Raw genomic sequence first — 25993 nt, 5'->3', positions numbered from 1 at the left:
TGGAACCGTACCCCAGCTTCATGGAGACGGTTGCGAATGGTCCTCGCCGATACCCCAGGAGCAACAGTGTCCCTAATTTGCTGGGAAGTGGCGGTGCGGTCCCCTACGGCACTGCGTAGGATCCTACGGTCTTGGCGTGCATCCGTGCGTCGCTGCGGTCCGGTCCCAGGTCGACGGGCACGTACATCTTCCGCCGACCACTGGCGACAACATCGATGTACTGTGGACACCTCACGCCCCACGTGTTGAGGAATTCGGCGGTACGTCCACCCGGCCTCCAGCATGCCCACTATACGCCCTCGCTCAAAGTCCGTCAACTGCACATACGGTTCACGTCCACGCTGTCGCGGCATGCTACCAGTGTTAAAGACTGCGATGGAGCTCCGTATGCCACGGCAAACTGGCTGACACTGACGGCGGCGGTGCACAAATGCTGCGCAGCTAGCGCCATTCGACGGCCAACACCGCGGTTCCTGGTGTGTCCGCTGTGCCGTGCATGTGATCATTGCTTGTACAGCCCTCTCGCAGTGTCCGGAGCAAGTATGGTGGGTCTGACACACCGGTGTCAATGTGTTCTTTTTTCCATTTCTAGGAGTGTATTTTAGTTGCTGTTGATGTATTCCTATTTGCCTCACTTATCAACTCTGTTTTCAATCTTTTATACAAAGCAATTTTTTCTGTCTACACCAGATGCAGCCCATGCCTTGTATAATCATTTCTGCTTAGAAAGGTGTTAACATCAATTACTGTAACATGATCATGCTCAACTGCAGCTCTCATTATTTGACTGTTTAATTTATAAAGTTAATTGTTTTTGCTGGGAATGTCGTGTCTGTATGGGATTGTACACAATATTAATTTCTTCTGAACTGTGATGTCTATTATTTCATTTACAGCTTTTCGAAATAGGTAAGGTATTTCTCCATTGCATCAGTCATTTGTTCCAGCAATCACTATTACACTGCCAGTTTTAGTGTAATCTTTGGTCTTTTCACTAATGTTTTCTGTAACTTTGGACCAATGTGCACTGGCTTTATAAATGAAGTTATGGTGTAATTGTTTTAGAGAATATTATTCAGAATCTTTGTGCACTCTCTAACTTGACTGTCACTTAGTAGCAGAACTTTCTGTTGTGTGCATAAGTTTTCTTCATCTTGTTTAGGCGAATGCACTTTGCTCGAGTTCCTGCCCGTGTCCTTGTTTAGTGTGGTGCTCGACGATAGAATTTCGTCGTTTCTTCCACATAGATGTTTTAGCTGTCTGTAGTTGCCGTTCTTGTGATGGGACTTTTCATTTTCCACTCTGGTGTTAACCTGCATTTTCGTCCTGTTAGTCTTTATTTTTACGGAACGCTAGCTATGTTTACCGATGTGATAGTTCATATTACGAAAATCTTCTTTCGGACTTGATATCTATTCCTGCATTCGCTTTATATTATCACTTTCCACTTCATTTCCCTGAATAGTCGCAAACATGGATCCTATTGTAATGGGCTCGAGCCTGACCGTATTTTTTCATGTGATATGGCGAATGCATTGCACTTGAACTGTATCACGGAAACTGTTTTCCTGTCCAGATATTATTGTCTGTGGCGCATCAGCTTGCATCTTCATTTTAATTCACGTATTTCGTCCACACTCTACAGTCGATATGTAAACACTGAAAACTGCAGAACTTTCACACCCTGTTTTCGGTAATCAGAACTTGAAAATTTCGTAAAAACTGTTGCCACCCAAGAAACACCGTTGGTAATGTAAACATTTTTATATTTCTTAAACCGAAATATTATCTTTTCAACTCACATGTTACTTATTTTCCGCACTAGCCAAACAGGAACACATCGTTAGGCAGCCATCTAATAAAAAACAGAGATAAACAAAACATTATGCTCATATATGATGTACATTGATAATTTAACACAAAACTTCTTTTTATATACCGGGTGATCAAAAAGTCAGTATAAATTTCAAAACTTAATAAACCACGGAATAACGTAGATAGAGAGGTAAAAATTGACACACGTGCTTGAAATGACATGGGGTTTTATTAGAACAAAAAAAACAAAATGTCCGACAGATGGCGCTGGACAGCAAAACATCAGCAACTGTGCATGACAATCGTGTATAAAAGGAGCTGTAACGAGAGAGAGAGAATCAGATGCGCCAGTAGTCGCAGCATGTTTGACGTTACCTGAAACGGCGCTTTTAGTGAAGCTGTATTATCAGAATGGGGAATGTACTAGTTCAGCGTTACGTCCCTATCGCCATAGGAAGGGAATTCGAATGGGTAAAGGTCCGTTGACAAAGGCAGCTGTGGCGAGAATGATTTCGAGCACAAGGTTTAATGCTGCTGAGACAGTTCAGGAAGAAATGGAGACTGTAGCGGGTTCGTCTATGCACGGGGAAGTCAGCGCTCGTGCAGTCGCACGTCGCATCGACATTCCATACACTACTGTTTGATTGGCACTTACATGTACCCTCCGATGCTATCTGTACAAAATCCATCGGCATCATGAACTGTTACCTGGCGATTTAGTGAAGCGGAGGGCATATGCAGTGTGAGCGTTTCAAAAGATGGCAGAAGATGATGATTGGTTGAGTAACGTGTTGTGGACCGACGAAGGTCATTTCATGCCCACAACTGCAGAAATTGGGCTACCGAAAATCCTAGAACTGTCGTGGAAACTCCATTGAACGACGAGAAAAGTCACGGTATGGGTTGGATTTACCACATCTACCGTTATCAGGCCCTTTTTCTTTGAGGAAAGGTACGCTGATATGTTACAGAATCGCATCATCCCCAGCTTGGCTGATAAACACCTGCTGGAACGTTTATGCAGGATGGCGCTCCATCCCATATTGCTAGATGCGTGAAAGATCCCTTGCGCGTGTCGTTTGGTGATGATTGTGTGCTCAGCCGCCACTTTCGCCATGCTTGGCCTCGCAGGCCCCCAGACCTCAGTCCGTGCGATTATTGGCTTTGGGGTTACCTGAAGTCACACGTGTATCGTGATCGACCGACATCTCTAGGGATGCTGAAAGACAACATCCGACGCCAGTGCCTCACCATAACTCTGGACATGCTTTACAGTGCTCTTCACAACATTATTCCTTGACTACTGCTATTGTTGAGGAATGATGGTGGACATATTGATCATTTCCTGCAAACAACATCATCTTTGCTTTGTCTTACTTTGTTATGCTAATTATTGCTATTTTGATCAGATGAATCACCTTCTGTCGGACCTTTTTTGAACTTTTGTATTTTTTGGTTATAATAAAAGTCCATGTCATTCTAAGCTTGTGTGCCAATTTGTACCTTTCTATCTACATTATTTCGTGATTTATTCAGTTTTCAAATTTATACTGACTTTTCGATCACCCAGTATTAATATGATTATGGATGTGAATAATAACTGAGTCAGCACTTTTATTATGAGGTACGTGTTTTCCATGCTGGTCTCATAAAGAGCTTGTCTTTGCTTGGGCTATGGCTCGATGCACCCTGCTGCCAGAAATCTGTAGTCTTTAGTTAAGTTTCTTTGCACGCCTTCACATCATTTCCATCCACACTAAGAATATAATAATTCCTAGAAAACTTCTTCTTCTCAGTTTTAGAATGCTTCCTTTTGATGGGAATATTTTTACTGAACCATATATTATTGATGTCTGCACATCTCCCAAGACCCACTTCCATAAAATGTGTCACAAAACTTTCTTTTCTCCTCCCAATTTATTTTTTGCCAGCATTTTTGTCCACATGAACAATTACAATCAACAAATGTCTTTCCTGGGACAGTCTCCCTCTTACTGTTAACATAAGATTCCCCACTATTTCGCTTCTTCTTCCTTGGGATTTTCTTCCATTGTACTCTGTTTCCTTTTTTTCTTTTATTGCCAGAAATTTCATGTTCGTCTGAAAAGCAAATTACTTAGATCTACAATTTCTTTTTCAAAACTGATTTATTAAGAATGCCAATCATGAGACCAAGTTACGATATTCCATTTCATTACTTTGGTAGCTGAAAGAATATGCGAAATACGATTCTTTCAGGAACTATTCTGCCAGAGTGAACCATCTCCACATTAAATTGTATTTCCCGCCCTAAATAAAGAGGTATTTCTTTCCACGGAGTCAATTTTTCTCTCCCCCCATTATTTATGGCAGCACTGGCCGAAACTTCGACTTACACTCACTATTGATTGTGCAGTGACCTTAGATTTACTACTTGTGGTCATGGTTCATTCTGGAATGTGAAGTAAACAACATAACCTCCAATTAACGAGTTTATTCTATAAACTAAAGTATCACTAGTTAGTAAAATCCACTTACCACTTGATGATTGAGAGGCACCATCACTAGTTTCATATACATCAGAAGAACTAGAACTAAAAGACTCGTCTTTACAATTATCATTGTTTTCTGCCATTGAGTGGGAACGTGCGCCTGAGCAATATACCGCAGTAGCCATCTTGTGATGCCGCATGTTTCACTTTGGAATAAGAGAATGAATAGTACCAACCTGCTGCCAAAGAAATCCCTTGCTACAGTAACGAAACGAGGCAAGTTGTCAGATAGTTCATTTTGTCATAAGACAAAATGAAACTCTATCATTTTAAAATGGTGAAGAACTCAATTTTTTTTTTTTAATGTCGCTTAGTTCATTCTGTCATAAGACCACTCAAGTAGATTTTGCTTTTTGAATATTGACAGTGTAGTCAAAAGAAGAAACCTTGGTTGACCTCTCCTCTCACCTGCCCCACCCAACAACAGTTGTTTTACAGTATCCAAAATTTAAAAATAAGTAATTAAGGCACTTTTTAAAGCAGTAGATGACTTTGATATGATGGTATGGAATAGTAGATGGCTCTGTGGTTGCCTACCCCTGTCCTATAGGACCACAGATTAGATTAGATTAGATTAGATTAGATTAGATTAATACTAGTTCCATGGATCATGAATACGATATTTCGTAATGATGTGGAACGAGTCGAATTTTCCAATACATGACATAATTAGGTTAATTTAACAACATACTTAAGTTAATATAACAACTTTATTTTTTTGTGTTTTTTTCTTTATTTTTTTATTTTTATTTTTTTTTTCTTCTTCTTAATTTATATCTAAAAATTCCTCTATGGAGCAGAAGGAGTTGTCATTCAGAAATTCTTTTAATTTCTTCTTAAATACTTGTTGGTTATCTGTCAGACTTTTGATACTATTTGGTAAGTGACCAAAGACTTTAGTGCCAGTATAATTCACCCCTTTCTGTGCCAAAGTTAGATTTAATCTTGAATAGTGAAGATCGTCCTTTCTCCTAGTATTGTAGTTATGCACACTGCTATTACTTTTGAATTGGGTTTGGTTGTTAATAACAAATTTCATAAGAGAGTATATATACTGAGAAGCTACTGTGAATATCCCTAGATCCTTAAATAAATGTCTGCAGGATGATCTTGGGTGGACTCCAGCTATTATTCTGATTACACGCTTTTGTGCAATAAATACTTTATTCCTCAGTGATGAATTACCACAAAATATGACGCCATATGAAAGCAATGAGTGAAAATAGGCGTAGTAAGCTAATTTACTAAGATGTTTATCACCAAAATTTGCAATGACCCTTATTGCATAAGTAGCTGAACTCAAACGTTTCAGCAGATCATCAATGTGTTTCTTCCAATTTAATCTCTCATCAATGGACATACCTAAAAATTTGGAATATTCTACCTTAGCTATATGCTTCTGATTAAGGTCTATATTTATTAATGGCGTCATACCATTCACTGTACGGAACTGTATGTACTGTGTCTTATCAAAATTCAGTGAGAGTCCGTTTACAAGGAACCACTTAGTAATTTTCTGAAAGACAGTATTGACAATTTCATCAGTTAATTCTTGTTTCTCAGGTGTGATTACTATACTTGTATCATCAGCAAAGAGAACTAACTTTGCCTCTTCATGAATATAGAATGGCAAGTCATTAATATATAATAAGAACAACAAAGGACCCAAGACTGACCTTTGTGGAACCCCATTCTTGATAGTTCCCCAGTTTGAGGAATGTGCTGATCTTTGCATGTTACAAGAACTACTTATTTCAACTTTCTGCACTCTTCCAGTTAGGTACGAATTAAACCATTGTTGTTCGCCTGTCAGTCGATCTATTAAGCGCCCTTTCTCTCAGGACGGACACAGGTATAAATTTGAAATTTATGTCCAATATTATGGCTTACAGTTCCTTGACACTGTAAAAATTTTAAGCACCTAAGTCAATGCAGTCAAAAGACTTGGCCATTCAGGTGACATATTTTGTCACAAACTCACTCGTCAAAACCTGATGTTTACTTCCTGTGTTGCATGACATTCACGAACATAACTTATCCCAACTTCTTCTGTTTGAGTCTTCAGAATTAGACTGTGTATTAACTCACCTCTTTTAAGGCAGCACTCCCATAAAAACAATTTACCAGTAAAATAATTTCCTTCAGATATCATATCAGCATTCTATTTGTCATTACCTTGAAATTTAAAATTGAGCTCAGTAAGTTTTTTTGTTATATCAGTTAAGAAAGTAAAATTAGTAAGACACAGAGGAGCTTCAGTACAAGGTAAATGACCATTCTCTTCTAGTTCTTGCAAAAACAGTTTGCTTACCTGTAAAAGATTCTGTAAACAGTGAAGTACTTTTCCCTTACTGAGCCAAGTAAATTTCCATATTTCAGTTCCAGCTCATGTGCCAATCTTTGAGGGGTCTTCTTTGAAGAAAGTGAGACCTAATTTTATTTACTTCTTTCACAACAGTTTTCATAGTTTCATTCATTAAAAACATTCCACACAGAGACTGCTGTGCTCCCTCTTCAGCACTGAGCAAAAAACCATTTTTATAACCTATTAAGACTTGAGCTACATATGGGGTAATGCTTACAAGTTTGTGGACAGGTGTTTTCTCAGACAGGATGAACTGCTTCACAGCAAAAAACGTGTCTCCATCTCCACCTTAAAGCCCTTTCGAAGACATCATTTTCAGTTATTAAAAATCGTCCTTACACAAACTGCCAACTTAACAGTGTCTGTCGTATCATTGAGCTCATATAATTGCATTGAAGAGTTGCAGGGCTTTGATGACAGCCACTATTCCAGATTTGTTTTTGAAATTGTGAAACAACTCATTGGCAACTTCTCGAAATGCTTTTTTTATGAATTCACCATCTTCAAAGGGTTTCCTCCTTTTTGTCAATAAATTCAAAACACAATAAGTAGCAAGAATGGCAGCAACAGTTTTGTCTACTGGTTTTGTGAACAGATTTTGCTGAGAATTTATTTGATTTTTAAGTTTTTTGTTCTTTTATCATTTCAGAGTATAAAGGAAACTACGTACTCACACTTGGATGCACAGTTTTGAGATATCTCTTAGCATTTCCCTTTTTCACAAATGTAATAGCAGCTTGGCACAATAAACAAATGCATGTACCACTTCTTTCTGTTATGAAGAATTCATGTTCCCAATCAGAATGAAAATGGTAAGTTTTATGTTTTTGATAGACAACTCATTGTGTGTGGAGCTGCATTATGTATTATTTTCTTCACACAAGATCATGTTTGAAGATTGTAGTAACAAAATCTCCCCAATGACCAAACACAAACTTTCAGATAATACTCACTTATTTGTGGTGAATTGTGATGATGATCTCAAAAAGTATGTCAGCATCTGTGCACACTCAGTCCTGACCACACACAAACTATTTACAAAGTTCTGCCTATATTTGTTCCACATACTATTGCACAGTTGGTAGTGCACCATAATGGTATGAAACTCACAGATTTCCCTTTTTTTTGCTATGAAGGTACTTATCCTATGAAAAAAAATATGTATCCACAGGATTGTAACCATTACTACGAATATAGTGCCAGCCTTGAGAGGTTCTAAAAATGGTTTTCTTGCTCAGTGCTGAAGAGATGAAAGTTTTCTGTAGTTTTACTTTACACCAGTAGTTTCTGTGTGAAAGATTTCTAAATTTAAGAGAAACTATGAAAACTGTTGTGAAGAATGTGAATAAAATTAGGTCTCACTCTCTTCAAAGAAGACTTTTAAATATTTGGCACGTGAATGGGAACTGCAATATGGAAATTTATTTTTCCATATTGAAGTATGTTACCTCAGTAAGGGAAAAGTACTTCAACATTTCCAGAATCTTTACTAGTTATCAAACAGTTTTTGCAAGAAGTAAAAGAGAATAGTGAGCTATCATATATGGAACATCCTCTCTGTCATATGAATTTTGTTTTCTTAATTGACTTAACAGAAAAACTTACTGAGCTTAATGTGAAATTTCAAGGTAAAGACAAAGATATTGCTAATATATGTGAAGTAAATTCTTTTACTGATAAATTGTTAATGGGGGTGCAACCTTAAAAAGAGGTGAGTGACAATATTTTCCAATTCTGAAGCTCGTATAGAAGAAACTGAGAACTTATGCTAGTGAATGTCAAGCAACAATGACCTCCAGTTTGAGGAATGATTTCAATGAACAGTTTTCAGATTTCAGAAAGACTTCAGTAGTAATCACGTTTCTATCTTTCCCTTGTGCTAACCTTGAACTACTGAATATATCTTCTTCTACATGTACATCTACATAGATACTCCAACAGCTACCATATAGTGCATGCCAGAGGGTAGCCCATACCACTACTAGTCATTTCCTTTCCTGTCCCACTCACAAACAGAATGAGGGAAAGACAACTATGTGTATGCCTCTGTATAAGCCCTAATTTGTCGATCTTATCTTTGTGATCCTTACGTGCAATGTATGTTGGCAGCAGTAGAATCATTCAGCAGTCAGCTTCAAATGCCAGTTCTCTAAATTTTCCCAGTGATGTTTCTCAAAAAGAACATTGTCTTCCCTCCAGAGATTCCCATCTGAGTTCCTGTACAACTTATGTGTTGTTCAAACCTTCTGATAACAAATCTAGCATCCCACCTCTGAACTGCTTTGATATGTTCCTTCAGTCTGACCTGGTACAGATCCCAGACACTCGAGCAGTACTGAAGGACAGGTCACATCATCTTCCTATATGCAGTCTCCTTTATAGGTGAACCACTCTTTCCCAAAATTGTCCCAATAAACCAAAGTTGCCCACCCACAGTTCTCACTTGCTTGTTCCATCTCATATCACTTTGCAATGTTATGCCAAGATATTTAAATGGCTTGAGTGCATCAAGCAGCGTATTAGTAATACTGTATCTGAACATTACAAGTTTGATCTTCATACTCATCTGCATTAACTTACATTTTCCCACATTTAGGGCTAGCTGCCATTTGTCACACCAACTGGAAACTTTGTCTAAGTCATCTTGTATCTTCCTACAGTCTGTCAACTTCAACACCTTACAATACACTACAGCATCATCAGCAAACAAACACAGATTGCTGCCCATCCTGCCTACCCAAATCATTTATTTATATTGAGAAAATAGTGATACTGTCACACTTGCCCGGGGCATTCCTGACAATACCTCTGTCTCTGATGAACACTCCCCAACAAAGACAACATACTGGGTTCTATTATTTAAGAAGTCTTCAAGCCACTCACATATCTGTGAACTTATTCCCATATGCTCATACTATCGTTAACTATCTGCAATGGAGCACCATGTCAAATGCTTCCTGGAACTCTAGAAATATGGAAGGTGCCTGTTGGCCTTCATCCATAGTTTGCAGGATATCATGTGAGAAATGGACAAGCAGAATTTCGCATGAATGATTTTCTATAAAACCATGCTGATTTGTGGCCATAAGCTTTTCACTCTCAAGAAAATTTATTATATTTGAACTGAGAATATGTTCAAGGATGTTGTGGCACACAGTATTTAGGGATATTGGTCTATAATTTTATGGATTCGTTATTTTACCCTTGTTATATACTGGCGTCACCTGCAGCTTCTAATGTTTTAACAACTTAAAAGTGTGAGTATGGATCTGGGTTATATTGGCTTATTCTCCCAAACCACCTTCCACATCTTTACAAGGTGACTTACTTGGAATTTGCAGCCACTCTTCTTTACTGAATACCTGACTGTTGGAAACCCTCTTGACTTCTCCATTGAATAATGCTAGGTAAAGGAATTTTTAGACTCTTTCTACTTTTGAAATAAGTAGACATACAAACTTTACTTTTCATCAACTAATGATGTATTTGACCTCCATACACAGTAAAAATCTCACTTTCCACATGAATATGAAACTTCCTGTAAGTCTCTTGTACAGTCAGATGTTAGAATCAAATTGAATTACAGTGAAAAGAAAGTTGGCTAGGATACCATGACCTTCTTAACATGAATCATAAAATGAGTCTTGCCTCTAACAAGGTTGCATCAAGAGTCTACAAGAGTACTTTTTCAACTGTTCTTGTTTTAAGAACAATAGTCAGGGACATAATAAGCACAGAGCTGCATATAAACTCCATGGTTCTTCCTTACACACTCACTAAAACGTCTATGGATTACCCGATAGGTACTTCCCGGTGCCGTCCGACCAGTACGTCTGCTTTCTTCCCGCGACTGATTTTAAACCTACACACACAAACATGTGATGCGCAGTAGATAGGATTCTACCATCCCAAACTCATATCCAGAATATCGTGAGTTCAAGACGGTAGAAGGCTGAGTGGTTCTAGAATTTACACAGAATTTCTCGAATCACTACAAGCTTTTTCCAGTCACCTGGGACTTTGTGCTGGGCAAGAGATTCGTGATACATACAGCTTAGGTAAGGGGACCAATGCCATACAGTACTCTTTGTAAAACTGAATTGGAGTTCTATCCAGCCCTGAAGATTTATTTACTCTCAAATCTTTCAGTTGTTTCTCTACCCCAGGGGTACTTATTACTATGTTGTCCACATGAGAGTCTGTCTGATGGTCATATGATGGTATGTTTATACGATTTTCCTGTCTGAACGATTACTTGAATGTGAAATTTAAAACTTCACCTTTTGTTTTGCTATCTCCAACTGCCACACCAGACTGGTCAACAATGGAGTGGATGGAAGCCTTAGGCCCACTTAGCAATTTTACATAAAAGCAGAATTTCCTCAAGTCCTCTGCCAGATCGTTTGCTAAGGGGTGACAGTAGTAGTTGTTGTATGCTTCGCACATAAATCTTTCCACAGACGCCAACCTTCGCTTGCCGTCATTTGTGCATTCAGTTTGAACCGAGAGTGCAACACCCTCTGCTTCCTCATCATCCTCCAAATTTCATTATTAAACCATGGTGAGTCTTTTCCATCCTTTATTCATGTACTATGCACATAACTCTCCAGATCATGATTTACACTCTGCTTAAACTTTGCCCACAATTCCATCCATCTTACTGGAGCTAAGTGATTGCCAATTCACTGTCTAAGTGAGGTACTAATAACTGCTTATCTACTCTATCTAACTGAAACACTCTCCTGGCCTTCTTGACTGATTTAGGAACTTTTGTAATCATAGTTGCTATAATGACACAATGATCGTTAATCACCATTTCTATACTGATATTGTCAATAAGGTCCAGCCCATTTATAGCTACAAGACCTAAGATATTTCCCTTGTGCTTGGGCTGCCGAGTTAGCTGGACTCCAATTTTTGACTCAGTGTAACAATTTATACACCAAATATCAAGAACACTGTTAACAGAACATCTACCCAAGTTACATATTAAATGTAAGATAATTCTTGTTTTATGAGTATAAGAATATATTTTTAAGTATTATGAAATAAAACTCTTATGTTTTGAACAACTAGTGAACATATAAAACTTATTCTTGAACAGCTGTTTTACAGTATCTGAAAACTAAAATTATCATATTTTTAAAAGCAGTAGACCACTTTGATAGGTTGGCATTGAATAATAGATCATGATTGCTTCATGGTTGCCTACCCCTACAATAATGCATGAAGACAAATGAAATAATGTGGCAGTGGGTGTAAGTGCAGGTGGTGGCTGATTGAACTATGCAAGAAACATGATTAGTTACAACTGACACAGTTTTAGAGGTTCAAGATAGATTTTGGTGCCAGTTCTATGTGCTTCCCAACAAATGAAAGAAAACTGTTTCAAGCAATTGCACATTTTCAGTGTGTAGAGTCACTATCTAGTTTTAGTAGAACTTGGAGCAATTTTAAGCTGCCACAGTTTAGCACTGTGTCACATTACTGCTGGGCAGTAGGCATAGTGTCACAACATGTTAGTCAGAATGACATGTACATGAATGGATTATGACAAGGGCCAGCCATGCTCAGCAGAAAACTGTGCTGCACAGCATCTGCCTGAATAGTTTCTAGGGTCCTTTACGTTTTAGTCAGTACTTAAATCAGTTTATACAGTTTCTGTTTTTACCATGAGTGAGAAGCATGTGACATGCCGTAGGATAGTTAGTTCCAGGGTGTGGGGTGATGGGTGCTGTAGTTCTTTCATTGGGGCGAATGTAGTGGCATGGGAAATGGGGACATAAATTAGGCTCACCAGAGGTATTGTAGGATCTGCAGTAGAGATATGAAAATACTGGAACAGGAAGGGAAAATTGCAGCTCTTCAAGCTGACTTAGATAAGGCAAGGGAGGATCTGGACAGGTTAAAGAGGGAGAAGGGTGAACAGAGGTGGGAAGTGGTAACAGGCAATAGGGGGAACAGGCAAAGGAGAGCATCAGACAGCTTTGTCATAAATCTTGAAAATAGATTTGACCCGTTGCCTCAATCAGAATCGGATGAGCCTCGTGTAGCTGAAGCTGTAGAAAGGGCACAACAAGCTTTCAAGGACTTGAAAAAGGTAGGGAAATTTGTGAAGAGAAAGAAAGTTCTGTTTTTAGGTAGTTCCCATGGTAGAGGTTTTGGCAAACTACTGCAGGAAAATCTAGGTCCAGAGTACCAAGTCACAAACTTTTTCAAGCCTAGTGCAGATCTGGGTCAGGTACCAGAGGATGTAGGTTCTTTATGCAAGGATTTCACAATGGAGGATTCTGTGGTTATAGTGGATGGCCTGGGAAATAGCATTGACAGAGACTCTGAATATTCCATAGAGAGTGACCTGCTGAAGATAGCATCAGCAACAAATCATACTAGTGTGGATTTGTGTCTGTGTTGAGACGCCATGATCAGCCTCATTTGAACTCTTCCATCGGGAGGGTGAACTTGGAGTTGGAGTGGCTGCTTAGGACTGATACAGGGTCCCATATTGGTTTGATTCCTGTGGATGCTATCGATAGGTATGATTACACTAGGCATGGCCTTCACCTCAATAGGAAAGCGGAGGGAAAACTGTCTGGGTTGGTTGCAGAAACCTTAAGGGGGGACACTGTCACAAGTGATAAAATACCAGTGGTCACAGGTATCAGAGGGATGCCTTTTTTAGGATAGGGAAGGGGGAAGGAAAACGAATTTTAAGAGAAATTGGCAGACACACTCAGTTTGAGAAAACAGATGAACAGGAGTCAGATTTTAGCAGACAGCCTCCATTTAAACAATGTTTAACAGAAAGTAATCATAAACTGCCAGTTCATTTTCACCAAAGCAGTTATAATCACATTAGTATGCAGTATCAGTTATCTTTATTACACCAGAACATTCCGGGACTCAGAAATAAAGTTGATGAACTACTCATTTGCATTGATGAAATGAATTCAACTAACCAAATTGACATAATCTACCTCTCTGAACATCAAGTGACCACTGGTATGGATATGTTAGACATTTCAGGATTTAAGCTAGCTTCCTACTTCTGCAGAGTAGATATGGATGGAGGAGGAGTTGCCACATTTATTAAAAACTGCCATAAATTCAAGAAAATTGGCATTAATAAATTCTGTTTAGAGCAGCATCTAGAAGCACGTGCAACAGAAGTAGAGTTCCATAACAGATCCTATATAATAGTAACTATTTACCGAGCACCTGCAGAAAATTATAATCTATTCATAAATCATCTATAAGCTCTTTTGGATTATTTAACAGGAAGAAACAAAGAAATTTTGATTGCTGGTGACCTTAATACAGATTTTCTAATGCAATCTTCCAGTAAACATTTACTGCAGTTATTAATGTTGTCTTTCAATCTAACTCACACTCTAAGCTTTCCAACTAGGATCACTAAATCCTCAAGGACAGTCATTGATAACATTTTTATAGACAAATCAAAGGAACAAAATCATATCATAAAACCTGTAATGACATGCAGCTCCTTGTTTTAGATGTAAATTCTAAGCAGATTATCAAGACTGCTAAATCAAAGGAACAAAATCATATCATAAAACCTGTAATGACATGCAGCTCCTTGTTTTAGATGTAAATTCTAAGCAGATTATCAAGACTGCTAAATCTGAGTACAGGAGAGTAGTCAATCAACCAAAAATTGAGTGTTTTAGAAAACTGCTCAAAGATATGAACTGGAAAGATGTTTATAGTGCTCATGACATGAATGAAAAAGATAGCACATTCATGAACAATGTCAGTACCATGTTTGAAAACTGATTTCCTCTAAAAGTTACTCAAATTAAACATAAGTCTATAATAAAACCATGGATTACACAAGGAATAAAGATTTGCTGTAAGACAAAAAGGAAAATGTATCTGTCGACCAAGAATAGCGCCAATGCTGATGATTTAGCTAAATACAAGGAATACTGTAAAACATTAAAAAAAGTAATTCAGACATCTAAACAAATGCACTATGAGAAGAAGATAGTAATGTCAGGGAACAAAATAAAAACAATATGGGATATAGTGAAAGAGGAGACTGGTAGAACCAGAAAGGATCAAATAGCGTTAAAGGTAGATGACACATTAGCAACCAATGGGCATAGTGTGGAAAATCTATTTAACAAGTACTTTATATCCATTACTGATAGAATGGGATTGTCAGGATCAGTAAATAATGCCCTTAAATATCTGAAACTAGCCTTTACAAATAGCTTCAGGCACATGAATATGTCACTCACTTCAGCAAAAGAAATAACTTCCATAATAAAATCTTTAAAAACAAATCATTCTAACGGTTATGGTGAAATATCAGCAAAGTTAATTAAGGCATGTTCTTGTGAGTTTAGTACAATTCTAAGTTACTTATGTAACCAGTCAATTATAACTGGGACATTTCCTAACTGGCTAAAATATGCAGATGTTAAGCCTCTATTCAAGAAAGGGGATAAAGAGATACCATCAAACTACAGACCGATTTCAGTTTTGCCAGCATTCTCGAAAATTTTAGAAAAAGTAATGTACAGGCAGCTTCTCAACCATCTGACCACAAATAACATATTATCAAGAACACAGTTTTGATTTCTGAAGAGTTCTGATATCGAGAAGGCTATTTACACCTACAGTGAAAATGTACATAATTCATTAAATAACAAATTACAAGCAGCAGGTATTTCCTGTGATTTGTGTGAACCACAACATTCTTTTAAATAAATTAGAATTCTGTGGTGTCATGGGCAGTGCTGCAAAATGGTTCAAGTCATACCTCGCTAACAGGAAACAAAGGGTGTCTGTGCAAGGGACTAGTGAATTAAGTCATCAGTCATCATCAGAATGGGAAGAAATTACATGTGGTGTCCCACAAGGATCCATCTTAGGGCCATTGCTTTTTCTTGTGTACATTAATTATCTCTCATCAGTTACACAGCTAGAAGCAGAGTTCATTTTGTTTGCAGATGACACAAGTAATGCAATAAATAGTATGTCGAGTGTAGTTCTACAAAGATCTGCTAATGATATTTCCATGGATATTAATAAATGGTTTAAAGCCAACTCACTGACATTAAACTTCGAAAAGACTCACTATAGGCATTTTAGAACCTGTAAGAGGTTTCCACCCAGCATATGCATAAAGTATGAAGAAGAGCTGATAGAAGAGGTTGACAGTCTTAAATTCCTGGGATTACAGCTTGACAATAAATTCAGTTGGGAGGAGAACACCACAGAATTGCAGAAACACCTTAACAAATCTGTATTTGCAATTCGAGTGTTAGCAGACATAGGCGACATAAAAATGAAAAAGCTTGCATACTTTGCCTACTTTCATTCCATAATGTCATATGGTATAATATTCTGGGGTAACTCTTCAGGTCAAACAAAAGTTTTCAGAGTCCAATTGTGCGCAATAGATATTACTTGTGCAGTAAATTCACAGACGTCCTGTAGAAACGTCTTCAAAGAACTGGGTATCCTAACTACTGCCTCTCAGTATATTTACTCCTTAATGAAATTTGTCCTAAATAATATATCTCTTTTTCCAACAAACAGCTCAGTTCATACATACAATACTAGGGACAAAAATGATCTGCACATGGACTTGAAAGCACTTACTTTAGTTCAAAAAGGGTCCACTACTCAGGAACACTCATATCTTCAATAATTTGCCAGCAAACATAAAGAATTTAGTTACAAATAAAGATCAGTTTAAAAGGAGCCTGAAAGACTTACTAGTGGCCAACTCCTTCTACTCCATTGACAAATTTTTTAATAGAAACAAATGATGTATATATTCATACTATTAGTATTGTTATTTCAGATTTTAAAAAAGACATGTTCCGCATCCACGAGGATGTCCTCAGCACAGATCTGTTGAACGAAAAACTAATCTAATCTAATCTAAGCAGTAATAGTTGGAATGGGCAGGACGCTGTCACCACACGAGGGCAAAATACTTGTTACAAGCTATGTGACTGAACGTGGAGTTTTAGTTAACAAATGCACACTGGAGCCATATAAACAGTAGAAGATTTTGAGGCAGAGGTATTCAGAATCCAGCAGCACCTCCATCATGCTAGGGCCACACCAGACAACAAGATGACTGGGCATCACCAGGTGCAGACATGGGTTTGAGACAAGGCAGGTCAGCCACCTCCTGAGCTGAGTCTCCTTGTGGGACCTGGCAGGCAAGACACCACAGTGCTGCTTGTAAAGTTTTCTAATCTGATTTTCTCAAGTAATTAATTATTCTATTGACTGATTGAATAAACATTAAGACACAGCTTAAGTTTAAATTAAATTTTAATCCTTTATGAACTGTTAGATTTTGTTTAATCAGATTAGATTCAACTTTCTACAGAGGTTACAAGATGTTTAGGATCTATAACTGACTCAGATTTTCTATCTTTTGAAATCTTCTGAACCACTTAATGTCTGCAGTATTAGATTGGAAAACATTATTATAGCTTATCTTCAAGAGAAGGGAATACGAATATACAATGATCAATAAAGGGACAGAAGTCATTTTGCAGAAAAAAGATTATTCATTTATAAAAATATAAAGCGTGGGCAGATGAAGGAACAGATTGGAGAAAAAAATTGAGCTGCAGCTTAAGAGAATTAAAAAGTTATTCTGAGATTATACTGATGTGCAAGAGGGTAGAGGGAGAATACAAACAGTGTGAGAAGTGTAGATAAAATTTTGAAAGAATATTTTATGGCAGTTTGAACACTAATAACAAATAAATATGAGCTGCTCACAAAAACAATGAAAATTCAATGTGTTTCTGAAATTTTCCCATCACTCTTCTTTCTATAACACAACAACACTTGTCCTCTCTTGTCACTCTGACAGCACACAGCAATATGCATTCAGAAACTATCTATGAACTCTCTGTACTTCCAAACATTATCATAATGTACAGTGATTTTCATCAAAAAAGTTTTTTCTTTTTGTATTTTATTATTTCAATTAGGCACAAATATCAAATATCAAATTCACATTACATACATACACGAACAGCACACTGACATTACTACAAATATCTCACAGAAATACAATCTCAAATTATGCTGGTAGAGTTCATTTTTACTCAGGCTTTTATACAAGCAGATGGTGGGATCTGACAATATATTTGTATGGAAAATAACTCAATTCACTGATAAACAGGCAAATATTTGTATAACTCAGTATAAAAATAACTTAAATTATACAGTTATTTTGAGATGAGTGGATTCAGATTTATTTTCACACAATTAAACCTAAATTTCCTATTAAACAATTCCACATTCACTGTAAATGATGACACATTATAAAGTACAAAGCTGCTATCCACAACAGTCCATAAAAATGAGCCACATGAAAAATGGATTTGAAGTAATGATGATGTACATTTCTGCTAAACATTATTGTCAAATTTTGCACAGCTGCAAAATAATTATTTCACTGTAGTAGTTCTTGTTCCCACCAGAGTAACAGCCTCTGACCCTAGCATCATTATACACACCAGCTCTGAGCTTGGGAAAGTTACATAAAAGTAATGCTTCATGCATTTATAAATTACATTTAATATATACAATAGAAATTTTCACAAATAATGTGAAAATTGTGCATAAAAATACCACTAAACTATTGACTATTATTTGCATAATTGGGGAAAGTCATACTTAAGTTTAATTACATAACTGTAATTAATTACATAATCAGTTTACATAAATACCTGCCTAATGTACAAAAATATGTTTCTATAAAACATTTATACAATATGCAACAACATGTACATAATATGTGGACTCAAGAGGAATGAATGTTCTACATATAACATTTATGAAAAGAAACAGAATTTCTGTACCACACAGTGTTTTAGGCCCCTCTTCCCACAAATGAACTCTCTGAATTTGAATGCACTTGAAATAAATATTACAAGATTTACTCAGCGTAAATGGAATCATTATTTTCAGTCACAAAAATACAGCAAAAATTCTATGCCTTCCAAACGTAAATTAAAATTATTCACCAACACAAGCATTTAAAGCATTCACTTGAACATAGTGACACAAACAGTATGTTCAGTCTGAAATACATGCAAATTAATGTACAACAGACACTGCACAACACTCATATATCTGGAAGCAGAAGTGTAGTTCAGACTAGACAATTGTATGTTATAGTAAAATTTCCACGTCTTTTCTTTATGTAGATTCAGCTGCACAACATGGCACATTATGTCACCTTATTAAACAATCTCTTTTTGTTCCTCAAATGCTTTACTGATCTTTGATGTCCATATCTTCATTTTTTTAAGGAACTGTAAAGCAAATAGACTTTATTTGTCATGTGGTTATAGTACTGTCAGTACAAAATAGGATCCTTCCTTTTTACAGAAAAAATACCAGAAGCTTCTGAAAATTTTATGTCAAGAAATCAGTAATCTTACCTCGGGGTGGAATAGGGGGTGCAGGGTTAACGTTGTTTGAAATTTCAACATTCATGTAGTCAGGAAAGTTAGATTCAATGCCAACATGCACATTCATGTAGTCAGGTGCTGGGGAATTTGGTGTTAGTGGGGTTACAGTGTCTTTCTCATTATTTTCAGATGCCTCAATTTTCAAGTATTCTGCTTCTGTTTGGGTATCTTCAGTCTGAATGTATCCCTTCCTTCTGCTAACTGGAGACTTCAGCATAAGAGTTCGACCTGTAACCAAGTAAGCCAAACTTATTATTAGCCAATACTCTTACCGTTCACTGCTGTACAGTATGCTTGGTCAATGAACAATAACACATGCTAATTATACTTTTGTGGCATTCCAATAAATGCATCACTACTCTGAAAAAGATCAAAGGTGTCAAACTTCAATGGCAAACAATAAACTATTTAAGCCTCTTTACTGAACAACGCCATGCTCATTCTAATCATCCAAGCATGTATGCAACACAAGCCACCAATATGATGTGTTCAGCTTACAACTGCACTTCAAAATTACGTAAAATGGGATGTTGGCACTACAGTATTTTATTTGACGGAGATCACTGTGAATGTCTAAGAAACATCCACTATGTTCTTATACACTAGGCTACAGTGTAAATAAAAATAAATAAGAACAAAGAAGGCAAGCTTGAAATAGGACAGAGTATGTGATTTAACTGTATAATCACTTCGGTATCAAATCCTTTGTTATACAGCTAAAGCTTTTGGAACTATCCTGGCTCAGTATCATAGCAGAAATTTCAACACACCATAGCACACAAATTTTTCAAGTATTCTTTCATGGATAGCAAAAACTATTTCATATATTGTTACAACCTCATGTATTGTAGAGGATTTGCAGAAGATACCTAATTTGAGGATGGTTACAAGCATACTCACCTGTCATTATTAATAAACTACATTAAGAATGAAGCATTTTGAGAGGAGATTCAACATAAATACAGTCAAACAATGTGCAGATTCCTTTCCTGTTGATCACTACCAGTACCAAAGTAACTGTAAAAAGTTGTTGTACCGATTCCACTGTTTCACTGCACTGCAGTTCTTGCACATAATCTGTCTGACAGTCATTTAGTGATTAACTGATGTAGTGATCTACAACAACATATGTTACTGGTGACTGGTATGCAGTAATTGTTATTTTAAATGCTCCAAACACGACCATGCTAATAGAATTGTTGTGTACTGTATTATCAGGTACATTTTTACTCACAACTTCTCTGAACACCAGTGACAGAAGCCCACATATCATCAATTGTAAAATGTGTGAACCATTAACAAAAAGTCCAATAATTACAATGACATTGTATAAAAAAAAACTCCTTTCTTTTTTTTAATTGACTGAAATGCTGGAATTATAATTCAGTCTCTCACTTATAAGTAATGTGAAACAGAACTGCAATACCATTCTGTAACATCTAGCATGAAGCATTTTAAAATACAGTTTGCAGTCCATTAATCTGGAATCAAATGGGCATGCAGAAAGAAACTACTTGCATCAAATGCATTACCTGATTTAATGTCACTGAGTAAAGCAAATCATGGAAATTAAAATTATGATTACCAGTGCTGCCCGGTGGAGCTAGTTTATCTGGTGCTATGTAACTACCATAGCTGGCGCGTTCTTCAGAATCTACTGGTATGCTCTCTCCATTCAAATCTGGGCGAGGCACTGGCTGTGGTGGTCGGTCCTGTAAACAGTGCACTGATGTCAACCAAAATTTGTGGATACGAAAGTTACCTTAAAGGTCATAAATATTACTGTATTGAATATCTTAACAACACTGTTCATCTTTTTGCCAGCACCCCTACACAGCTAAAATTTTCTCTTTTGGGTTTAAGATCTGCTTAATACCTACACAAGAAAACACTCACTAATCCACACATTTTGTCCAACAGATACAATCTTCAAGGAGGCCATTTAGCTATGTGAAATGAATCAGAAAGTACAATAGTATAGAGTAGCAGCTACTACAAAATGCATGAATGATATTAATGACATTCTGTTTTATTGTTAACCAGGGGAATTAACATGTCCTTATTTTAAAGTCATCTGTCTTTTAATAGGTTTGATGCCATCATCCTATCTTTTGTTAATCTTCTCATCTTAATGTACTTACGGCATCAGGCATCCATATTAATTTGTTTTACATATACTACTATTTAAATGATCCTCTGAATGTCCCATCTACTTCTATTTTCACAGCCAATAAAAAATTCCTAATTTCCTTCACAGATGACCCACAAACATATCCTTTCTCATGGTGTATGACTTTCTGAAAGACTTCTCTATTTGGTTTTCTTGCCCCCACATGAACTTAACTGAAAAGAAATATTTCAAATGGCTATGAGCATTATGGGACTTGGCATCTGAGGTCATCAGTACCATAGAACTTAGAACTACTTAAACCTAACTAACCTAAGGACATCACACACATCCATGCCCGAGGCAGAATTCGAACCTGTGACCACAGCGGTCGCACGGTTCCCGACTGTAGCAGCTAGAACCACTTGGCCACTAGTGATAAGACACTGTACTTGCTTTCAGAACAACACCAGGTCAAGTCCAGGTCTGGTCTTCTGTGGTTTTGCTAAACTGCTTATGGCAAATGTTTGAAGGGTCCCTCTGAGAAGGACACAGTCTAATTTCTTTTCCAAATGCGAGCATCTATTCTAACCCTCACAATCTCATCATTGACAAGCTGTTACATCCCACCTTCGTTTTCTTACCTTACGTAATCCAAATACAATCTTTGTCTCGAAATTATCTAACAGTAGGTAGGTCCCTTTCATTCTGTGGTGTCAGTGACCTGCCCCTCAGCCTTAAAACTCCAAAACCTATCCTACTTTGCTCCCTGAAGAAGCAATTAACTGTACAAAAAGCAGTTATTAGCAGTACTCGAATAGTGCCTTATGAAATAAATACTTGCCAGCTATTCTGTCTCTGATTTTAAGGATCTTTAAGGATCTTTCTTGGTACATATAACATCATTTCACCACACACACACACACACACACACACACACACACACACATACGGCCGCTAAGCCACGTGTGTATGAACTGTTGTATGAATGAGAGAGAGAGTTTTACTTTTGAGGAAGGCCTTTGTCTGAAAGCTTAAATATTTCTAATATTGTTTTCACTGTGCTTGTCTGTGACTCAGTGCTTCCCCTCTGTACTGAGTAACAATCTATCCTTTCCATGTTGTTGTTTTTTCTTCCTAGGCTTTTCATTATTTCACTTCCATAAGAGTCATAATTACTTTTCCCATCCCAGTCTACAGTCTGATCCACCTGTCCATTTCACTGTTTCTCTCGATAACATACGTACGTCCAGTGCCCATGAAGTAACCCAAAATTTAAAAATGTTTTTATATACAGGTCTGTATCTCATTTCCATGTGTCAAAACTGGTGTTAACACTGACTACAAACTTTCTTTTGGGACACAGGTTTGAAAACCCTATACATTTCATCCAAAACATTTCAAGACATATTATCTTTGTGTATATCTTTTGCTATCAATATAATTGATGTCTTCAACTGCCAAAAATACAAAAGTTCTTCAACTGGTTCTACAAATTTATCATTAATTTGTACAATTTTATTTTCAGTATGCTTGCTAACTGTGATTTTCTGACCTACCTTCAAAACTTTCCCCTTTACATTCTATCTTTTATGGTTGGAGTTTTTCTGCACTAAGGCCATTATGAAGTGCGACAATAAAGTAATGAGACTGATGTGAAAAAAAATGTTGCTTCCCATTTTAGTCAAGTTTAGTGATGTCTCCTTCAAAGTAGTTCCCTTCTGATGGCACATACTTTTTCCAGCACTTCTGCCATTCATGGTAACATTTCTGGAACTCATCTCTGGTAATATCCTCCAAGATCCTCATCACAACTTTTTGGACATCTAGTGCTGTTTGAAAATGGTTTCACTTGACCACCGTTTTGACTCTTGCAAATAGAAAAGAGTCGCACGGAGCGATATCTGGTGAATAAGGTGGCTGTGGTAGTACTGAAATTTGTTTTGAGGTTAAAAATTGCTGTACTGACAGAGCAGTATGGGATGGCACATTATCATGATGCAGAATCCAATTATCAGCAATGTTGGCACTGACTTGAAGAACTCTTTAATGAAGTCTTTCTAAAATTTCTTTGTAGTAATATTGGTTAACTGTTTGTCCAGGAGGCACCCGCTCTTGGAATCAAAGAAACATTTCACTTTTGACTTTGACATGTGAGCTTTTTTTGGTCTGGGCATTCCCTTTGAGCACCAGTGCGAACTTTGGTGTTTTGTCTCTGGATCGTACTGAGAAAACCAACTTTCATCACCAGTGATAACACAGCTCAACAATTCTGGATTGATTTCCGTTTGCTCTAACAGATCGACTGTCACATTTTTCTGTGTTTCTCGCTGTTGTGGGGAGAGATTTTTGGGGACCATTTTTGCACAAATCTTTCTCATACCAAGATCTTCAGTTATTATTAGACGAACCATTTCTCGATTGATGTTCAGTTCTGCAATAATTTTCACAGATAATCTTCGATCAGATCGTACGAGTTCATGCATCCTGGCCAAGTTGACATCCATCTGTGAGGTTGATGGTCGTCCACTGTGGTCTTCATCTTCAACATTCGTTCTGCCTTCCCTAACATTTTATGCCAACGAAAAACTTGAGCTCTTGACATAACCTCCTCTCCAAAAGCTTTCTGAAGCTTACCGTAAGTTGTCATCACGTTTTCACCCAATTTAGTGCAAAAATAAATGGCATACCATTGCGCAATATTATGCAGTTCCATTTCCGTGACAAGAGGCACAAAAACACATGTTAACTTATTACAGCACAACTCACGACTGAGCGGTTGCATCGATGTGCCGCTTGGACTAGAAACAGCTTATAGACCAAGGTCAAAGATATTGTGCCTACGCAAGCCTACAGGGTTGCCACATCTTGCAAAGAAAATCAGTCTCATTACTTTATTGTCACACCTTGTATATCACCATCAGAAAACAAAAAACTCCTCAAAAAAAATTTTTTTGCAGGATCTACATATCTGCAAAACATGTATGGGTTTATATTCACAGAGAGTAGGGAATGAAAGAAGAAAATTTGTGAGATTAAGAAATTAACTTTACTGTGGAGTTTTAAAAAATAAAAAAAAATAAAAGAAATCATACCACAGTAAAGGCATTCTGGTGCTGGGTAACTTTTGATACTTCACTGATCAACCTCATGTGCTTCAACTTGCTTGAGGCCTCCCTGGCATGTTGTCCAGAAGGTGACTGAGGCATTTCTGCCCAAGCTCATCCTACTCTCTAGAATAACCTCTCCTTACATTATTCAGATATAAACAGGGTTCCTGTGATGATGCACTGTATGTTTCAACTGGTCCCAGGCAAGCTCAGTCAGGTTCATGTAGGCCTGTACTTCACACTATTCTGTTCAGTTAATTCCTGCCTGCTAGAAAAAGCAAACCCATTGCTGAAATGTTGACTGTACGGCTAGAAAGTAGGATGAAGGCTGCTACCTAACACTGCACAGATTTTAAATTCCTCAACAGTGAAGAGAGTAATAAGATATTTGCTTATGCTACTAGCCCATCTCCTTGCTGAACCCTTAGGACAGCACACTAGAGGTGTGCACTGCTGTCTGACCACCACCATATATACTACCATGATGATCATCATGCACCAGACGAATCCTTTCATTTTTTAAAAAAAAAGAACCTGATGCACATGTTGGAATATAAAAGCTAATTCTCAAAGTCTTGGAATATGAGTCTGCAAGAGATTTATTTATAGAAAGAGAATTTCCTTCAGGTTCCTTCACTTCAAATTAAACCTAGGGACTAACAAACATGATTTTTGTGTCAAGTAACACCCATCAAATTGCTTATCACAGTAATATAATCACAACATTTATCACTGACATGTCTCCTGACAGCCAGTCTCAAATAAATGTTAAGTCCTTTTTCATTACCTACCTCTATGCACGTCGCCAAATGGGGAGACTGCCATTTTGCTTGAAGTGGTCGAGGTGCTGGAGGAACTTCATAATTCTGAACAGTCGTTCTTCCATTCATTTTGCTGAAGTCACAGATGTGCTGCAAAATAGACATTTTTAGCACCTAGAATATATTACATCTAATAGTATCTCACTAACATCTACTATTATTACAGTGAACTGAGTAAGCCAATTGCAGTAATAAATGTTGTAGCTTCAGTATGTACGTTTTAGTACCTTTCTGTCCTCAGTATCTGAATGTGTTCCACTGTCACCCATGCTTGTTCCGCTGCAGCCACTCACTGTGCTCATACGGCCAGAGGATGTTGACGAACCTTCAATTAATAACAACAATATTGTACGATCACAGGATATATGACTAATAGTACATAAACAAATTCCTCTTCTTGTTTCATGATTTCAGAATGGCTTCTCTTGGCAAAACTGAGGCAGTGAAATTAATTAATTATAAAGTCTTTCTAATGTTATTTAAATAAAGTATATCATTTGCCAATGCACCTTTGACAGAGTGATGTTATTTTTCTCATACTATGGTTGAATAAAATTTATTTAAAATTATATTGTGGTTGTCTGACGTGTGTTATTTATCATCCTTAAATAACTAAAATACCGATTTAATAGAGATGTTCTTTGAAATTTGTAATGTCGTATTTTGAAAACTTCCTCTGTACATATATAAGAGCAAATGATACAAAGAAAATACTTCAATGTAATGTCATATGCAATGAGAAGCAGTGGAATTCCCAAGTAC

At 37.2% G+C, this 25993-nt stretch overlaps 1 protein-coding gene across 4 annotated transcripts in view; it reads right to left on the bottom strand.

The window, feature by feature from the left end:
• Positions 1–17576: 17576 nt before the first annotated feature.
• The window catches only part of LOC124776050 (phosphoinositide 3-kinase adapter protein 1), a 481175-nt gene continuing 472758 nt past the window's right edge, over positions 17577–25993 (bottom strand). For 2 of the 4 annotated variants that reach the window (XM_047250892.1, XM_047250890.1), the window contains exons 16-19: positions 25459–25556; positions 25202–25321; positions 20779–20905; positions 17578–19421 (exon numbers count right to left, since the gene is read on the bottom strand). In XM_047250892.1, the coding sequence (XP_047106848.1) occupies positions 19138–19421; positions 20779–20905; positions 25202–25321; positions 25459–25556 (629 nt within the window). In that variant the 3' untranslated portion in view covers positions 17578–19137. Of the gene's footprint in view, positions 19422–20778; positions 20906–25201; positions 25322–25458; positions 25557–25993 lie in introns of all 4 variants that reach the window. The other 2 variants (XM_047250891.1, XM_047250893.1) reach the window with 2 other exon arrangements.

This window comes from Schistocerca piceifrons, chromosome 2 (genome assembly GCF_021461385.2).
Source record: "Schistocerca piceifrons isolate TAMUIC-IGC-003096 chromosome 2, iqSchPice1.1, whole genome shotgun sequence".
Lineage (NCBI taxonomy): Eukaryota > Metazoa > Arthropoda > Insecta > Orthoptera > Acrididae > Schistocerca > Schistocerca piceifrons.
This window is presented reverse-complemented; position numbering and strand designations above follow the sequence as displayed.